Source organism: Actinia tenebrosa, unplaced genomic scaffold (genome assembly GCF_029948245.1).
Source record: "Actinia tenebrosa isolate PJP-AT-01 unplaced genomic scaffold, QUT_ActTen_1.0 PGA_scaffold9__36_contigs__length_13948895, whole genome shotgun sequence".
NCBI lineage: Eukaryota > Metazoa > Cnidaria > Anthozoa > Actiniaria > Actiniidae > Actinia > Actinia tenebrosa.
In genome coordinates, this window is record NW_028292586.1 from 11,356,412 (window position 1) to 11,362,344 (window position 5,933).

At 35.9% G+C, this 5,933-nt stretch overlaps 1 protein-coding gene across 1 annotated transcript; it reads left to right on the forward strand.

Moving 5' to 3' along the window:
* The first annotated feature begins 4,440 nt into the window (after positions 1-4,440).
* On the forward strand, positions 4,441-5,649 carry LOC148904834 (uncharacterized). Its single transcript, XM_089024528.1, has 2 exons — positions 4,441-4,708; positions 5,004-5,649. Exons 1-2 carry the CDS (start codon positions 4,542-4,544, stop codon positions 5,647-5,649), a joined length of 813 nt encoding a protein of 270 aa, XP_088880654.1. The 5' UTR covers positions 4,441-4,541.
* The last annotated feature ends 284 nt before the right edge of the window (positions 5,650-5,933 follow it).

The window sequence follows — 5,933 nt, forward strand, 5'->3', positions numbered from 1 at the left end:
CGTACGTGCGTGCCATGTAAATTCTTGATTGGGCTATTTTTAGTAACCGGATGTAGTTTACATTTCACCTTACCAAGATCTAGACTGATAAATAAATCAACCGATTAATTATAACCAAGCGACGTCCAATCTTTTTGGGGAAAAAGGTCATTTGGGATAAAAACTAAGGTTATTCATTAATTTTGTTTAAGTCATATCGCTTTGCTATGATGCATATCCGAATGCATTGTGATTAATATCCGAATGCATTGTGTGGTTAATATCCGAATGCATTGTGGTTAATATCCAAATGCATTGTGGTTGATATCCGAATGCATTGTGGTTAATATCTGAATGCATTGTGGTTAATATCCGAATGCATTGTGGTTAATATCCAAATGCATTGTGTTTAATATCCGAATGCATTGTGGTTAATATCTCAATGCATTGGGGTTAATATCCAAATGCATTGTGGTTAATATCTAAATGCATTGGGGTTAATATCCGAATGCATTGTGGTTAATATCCAAATGCATTGTGTTTAATATCCGAATGCATTGTGGTTAATATCTCAATGCATTGGGGTTAATATCCAAATGCATTGTGGTTAATATCTAAATGCATTGGGGTTAATATCCAAATGCATTGTGGTTAATATCTAAATGCATTGTGGTTAATATCTAAATGCATTGTGGTTAATATCCAAATGCATTGTGGTTAATATCTAAATGCATTGTGGTTAATATCCAAATGCATCGTGGTTAATGTATCAGGGTACCCCTTGCGACCATTGCGCATTCAACTCTTAATAGCACAAAATCTTCAACACGAAACCTCAACAAAGTATACATTTTCTGAAAGCTGAAATAATTTAGAAACTATTCCTTTTTTCTTTTTCGTAAAATATAATTATCCTCTTAAGTTAGAGCGAATTATTCAAATTTTTACAGTGGCATCTTCGCGGAGTTCGATGACAGCCGGTAATGATCGAAAACCAATGCTTTTTACTTTTCCAAGATCACAAGACATCACTTGTCAAAAGGGTGTCTCTGATTTTTGATTAATTGCCCCGTTGCTTTTTTATACGCTTTTAAAGTTATGACGCTGCTATATCACCGGTATGCAAGCCAAAATCCTAAAAATAATAAGAATAACTTTGGAAGTAAGCAAAACTTCAAAAATCGGAGACACTATTTTGAAGAACAACTATTCGAGATGACTTCCACAAAATGTCAGTTAAATCGGTCAAATTCCCTTTGACATCGGACTCAAAATGTACGGGTAACTGAACGCAAAATCACTTCCGAGAAAAACGCAAAAATGTTTCTGACTGAGCGGAAGCGCCTTTGTTGACACAAACCGTATTTTTTTATTACTCGCTCTTAAAAATCACTATCGAAAAGTTTTTTGGGGAAATCGAAGAATATCATATATTTTATCGCAAAATGTAAAAATATAAAAATCAATACTTTTAAGGAATTTTGGGGTATCCTGATACCTTTATATCGGAATGCATTGTGGTTAATATCCAGATATATTGTTGTTAATATCAAAGTCTTATTATAGCTTTCGCTTTGGTGATTTTATTCAGTCCTCTCACTAACTAACGGTGAATATTGTCTCATGATCACTAGTCGCTCGATCAAACCCAACAAGCAAACTTTTATATTCAAGCCCCAAAAAAATACAACGTAAATGATCAAGACCAGGCTCAGTGTTCTTTTATTCGTAACACTAACGACTTCGGTCTTTCTTCCTGCTGAGTCTCGTTCAATCAATAATTCGTTTATTAGTTGTCGCCAGCTGCTTTTTTAAACATAATTTATAGTGCTGTTAGTGATATTTTATGTCTTTCTTTTCATTTCTTTTGTTTTTGTTTCGTTTTGTTGTTGAAATGGTTCCACAATGGTTCGGAAATTTAAAGAAATATCACTTAAGAGCTTAATTCAGCTATTGAACTGGCCTCACCAACAACTGGCAAAGTTATTTTTATAACTATTTTCAGCTAAAGATGGAAACTCATTAAAACATCACAAATAAATTGATTGCTAAATGGATGGGAATAGTGCAGAACTGTTAACAGGTGTTGATACTCCCCTGCCGTTACATCGACAGCCCCGCTGGGTGGGTGGTAAATAATGGTGAAATAACGCATTAAACTGGGTTGAGCTCAAGCTAGGACTGACATTTTTATTAAAATTTTAAAACCCTTTGCTTCATTAAACATGGCGCACTTTAACCTAATATATAAACGTATTTTGGCTTCCAGGACCCGGTTGTACGAAGGGTGGATATAGCTCTATCCGACGGATAATTCCTTTTTAAGATGATAAGTCGAGCCGGTTATCCAATATATTTACCCAATGGATAAGATGTATTCGTCGAAAAGCGCTATCCACCCTTCGTACTGGGTAACGTGCAGGCTTAGATTGTAGTATGTTCAGCAGGGGAACGTTTTCAAAAACTTGACAGCTTCTGTACGCAAGCTTTCGATTCTCCAGAAATAAATGATTGGGTTAAAAAGCCCATTTAGCATCACTAGGGATTCACTAACAGTGAAAAACACTCCTACCCGGGAATACGTCTTCAAGAAAAACAAAGCAATCATTGAAAATACCATACGGGATGTAGCATAAGGAAAATGCCCCAGAGATAAAATACAGAGTGTTTACAGAATGTTTGATCTTTCGATTGTTATTAACCGTAGAAGACGTAGTTACATTATCTTGCTGCAGGCGTATCTGGATAGAGTGTCTATGGGTTATCTTGAATATTTTGAAAAGAAATTAAATTTAGCGATTTTTTTCAAAATCGCGAAAATTAGTTAGAATAAGGTGAACAACATGACAAACAACATGATGGATGAACTAGAACTTCCGAAGCAATTCACTTTTGCCATATCGAAAACTCAACGCATTGCCTTAAACATGGTACTGACATTCTCAGACATTTTATATATAAGACATTTTTCCACTGCTGTAAAAATAAACTTACTCGACCTCAGAGCCCTTTTATTCTTACTGTGTTATTGTATGGACACAGTTCCAATAGAATTCCTTATCATATTTTATCATAAAATTATCCATAAAATACCTATATTTCTCCTTTTCGAAAAACTGATATTTTCACACATGCGAAAATATCGTTACCATCATGCATTTAAGCTATTAGCTTATGAATAAAAAAAAATTTATAATAATAAAAAGCTTAAATTAAGTTGATTTTATGGATAATTATATAATAAACAGAATATTACATGGGCGCTTAGGGATACGAAATTTATCTTCTCGCTGCGCTCACTCGTGAGAGATCTTTTCAACACTCGAAGATAAAATTCGTATCTCCGCACGCCCATGCAATATCCTCTATTTATTATAAATTTTGGTGCGCTTTTATATCGGAAGCTAGTGGAGTGGCATCGATATAGGAGAAATATCCATGCATGTTCAAAGTTCTTGATCATTTGGTTTGTGCATTAATGATGATTCTTTCTCAACAGCAGTGTCGCATTTTCCTTAATTCACTTGAAAAAAAGTGATAATTATTTTAGCTGGGAGATTATATATGATTTGCCTCAAGCTGAAAGGAAACTCAGAAAAAAGGAGTCCCTGATGGGATAATTATTTTTCTTTGTTAACTTTAAAAGCAGCTGAACTTTTCTAATATCAGTTTTTTATGGTTGAATTCTATAATTTCATCATTAAAAAGTCCCGAACCCAATAACCTAGAATGGTTTACCTTTTTAAATAAAATTGGTATAGAAATATGCTTTTTCTGATATTTTTTTAAAAGATTTTTTTCATAATCATAAGACGACCATTGTCTTATAGAGGTCACCATCTTTGGTCCAGCCATTTTCTGGTCGTTAAAATTGAATTGCCTTCGTCGTTTTATATTATGAGAGAATTCTTTTCTTGAAGAAAGGTTGTTGTACAAGGCTAAAATCTTGTTATTCAGAAAGTTTAACTTGTTTGGAAGTGGAGATGACCGATGAAAGTGAAATCAAAGTGTTAACCCAAAGCAAACAAAAAATATTTGAAAATGAGGTTTAGGCCTTCATTTGCTTATTTCTCATATATTTTCTATAAAAAAGCCTGACAAAGCAACATTCTAACACAAATGCAACGAAACATCTTTGTACAATTGAAAATACCGCTTCAGGAATTTTATCTTAGTACATCAGTTTCTAACTGATTTAAAAAAGGTTTTGAGTGTTAACCCAAAACGAAAATTGGGATCAAATCTCATACGAAAGTCTAGTTTTTGGCGCTTTTTTCCATTATTGCTCATTATTGAAAAACATTTCCTCTTATGCTATTAACTTTTATTGAAGCATCTATTTACGAAAAATACCTTACCTTATATATTTCTGTACCAAGTTTTCCTTTCCTTTATTCTGTATGATATAACTCACCATCGACTTCGCTATTTATACACGCTTTGCAAAACGAAAATGTAAACGAGGAGCCTGGAAACGAGTTTGCACGAAAGCGAGGTCGGTCAGCCCTTGTTTGGGACTGCGGCGGCTTTTCCCTGGAAGGAAGCTCGCGTTTTGATATAAAATGAGCTCTGATTCAAACAATCCAAAGCTTTTAGAAACAGATATCCCCGGATCGTCACTTGGTGGAAGAGCTCCAGCTAATCTGAAAGTAGAGGAACTCAAATTCTGGCTAAAATGTAGAGGAGATCCCGCTAAAGGTCTGAAGACGAAAGCCCAGCTAGTCAAACGGTAAGACAACAACAACTCAACCTACGTTTAATTGAAACAAGCTTGTATTATTGGCAGCGAAAGAAAGAAAATAGACAAATCGTGAATGACATAACAGATCTAAATAAATATTGAATTCAAATTGAAAATTTAAGAAATATCTGGAGTTAATTTGACTCGTTTGACTCAATTCGATTGAAAGTGAGATATCTCACCTATAGTTGTGTTCGATAGGCGGCCGCTGTCGACTTTTACATGAAATGACACTTTTCATTGATATAAGACTTAATATAAAAACCCTCCGTTTGTTTTTAAGGGTGGAAGAGTACATCAAAGCAGGAAAAGACAAAAATATTGTAGATCCGGACGAAAACAAAGTGTATACGAAACGTAAACAAAGACAGAACAAGTTGAATTCGATTCAAACTCCATCTCAACACAGCCCTAAGAAAGCCAAGTTTCCAGATGATGGTTGGTCATCTAGTTTAAAGCGGATGCCACCTTTTAACCGTGCAGAAATGGATGCACATATTACAAAATCTGGCAAAATTATCGATCCTCAAAGTAAAGGGCATTCTCTTCCAACTGGGCTTACAAAAGCGAAAACGTTTTTGGCGGACGAGTATCTGAAAGAGATAAAGGCTGCAAGCGACAATGGGTACTTTTATTTTAAATCGCTATGTCATCATAGCTTTAGAAAAAATGAACCTCCACACAAATTGAAAATAGCTCTTGATCTTATAACCGCTGAAGTCATAGAAGCATGTTGCACTTGTGTAGCTGGCAAAGTGGGAATTTGTAATCATGTTTTAGCACAGCAGCAGTTAGGCGGAGGCGCGAATTGCCGGCATTGTCAAAAATCACAAGTCGAGAAACACCAGCCTTCCCCGGGGTTTTGGAGGTCGGTAACCCGCCCTACAGGGGGTCTTGCGCGATCCGCATGCAGCGCGAAATGTGCCTAACTGCTGCTCTGTTGGGGTCGCAAATGGAGGGAAAGATATTCTTTAGATATACATGGCATCCGTCAACGACATTCAAAACGAAACTGTGCACAGGCTGGGAAATCAGGTGATGGATAACTCAGATGCGGATTTTGTCTTTGCGACGTTCATGGAGGGCAAGACAGACAAGACTATGAATCACGAGATGGCTGAAAAGATAATCGACAGAATGCCGGACGGCGACTACCGTTTGGAGTTGACGTTCGTGAAGTATTTGGACGGCGAGTGGGTGATAGAAAAGGGCC

Bases quoted from the DNA above. Each gene is read 5' to 3' on its own strand.
- LOC148904834 (XM_089024528.1), top strand. From the start codon at position 4,542: ATGAGCTCTGATTCAAACAATCCAAAGCTTTTAGAAACAGATATCCCC. The intron at 4,709-5,003 runs GTAAGACAACAA...TTTGTTTTTAAG, and splicing joins AAAGCCCAGCTAGTCAAACG to GGTGGAAGAGTACATCAAAG.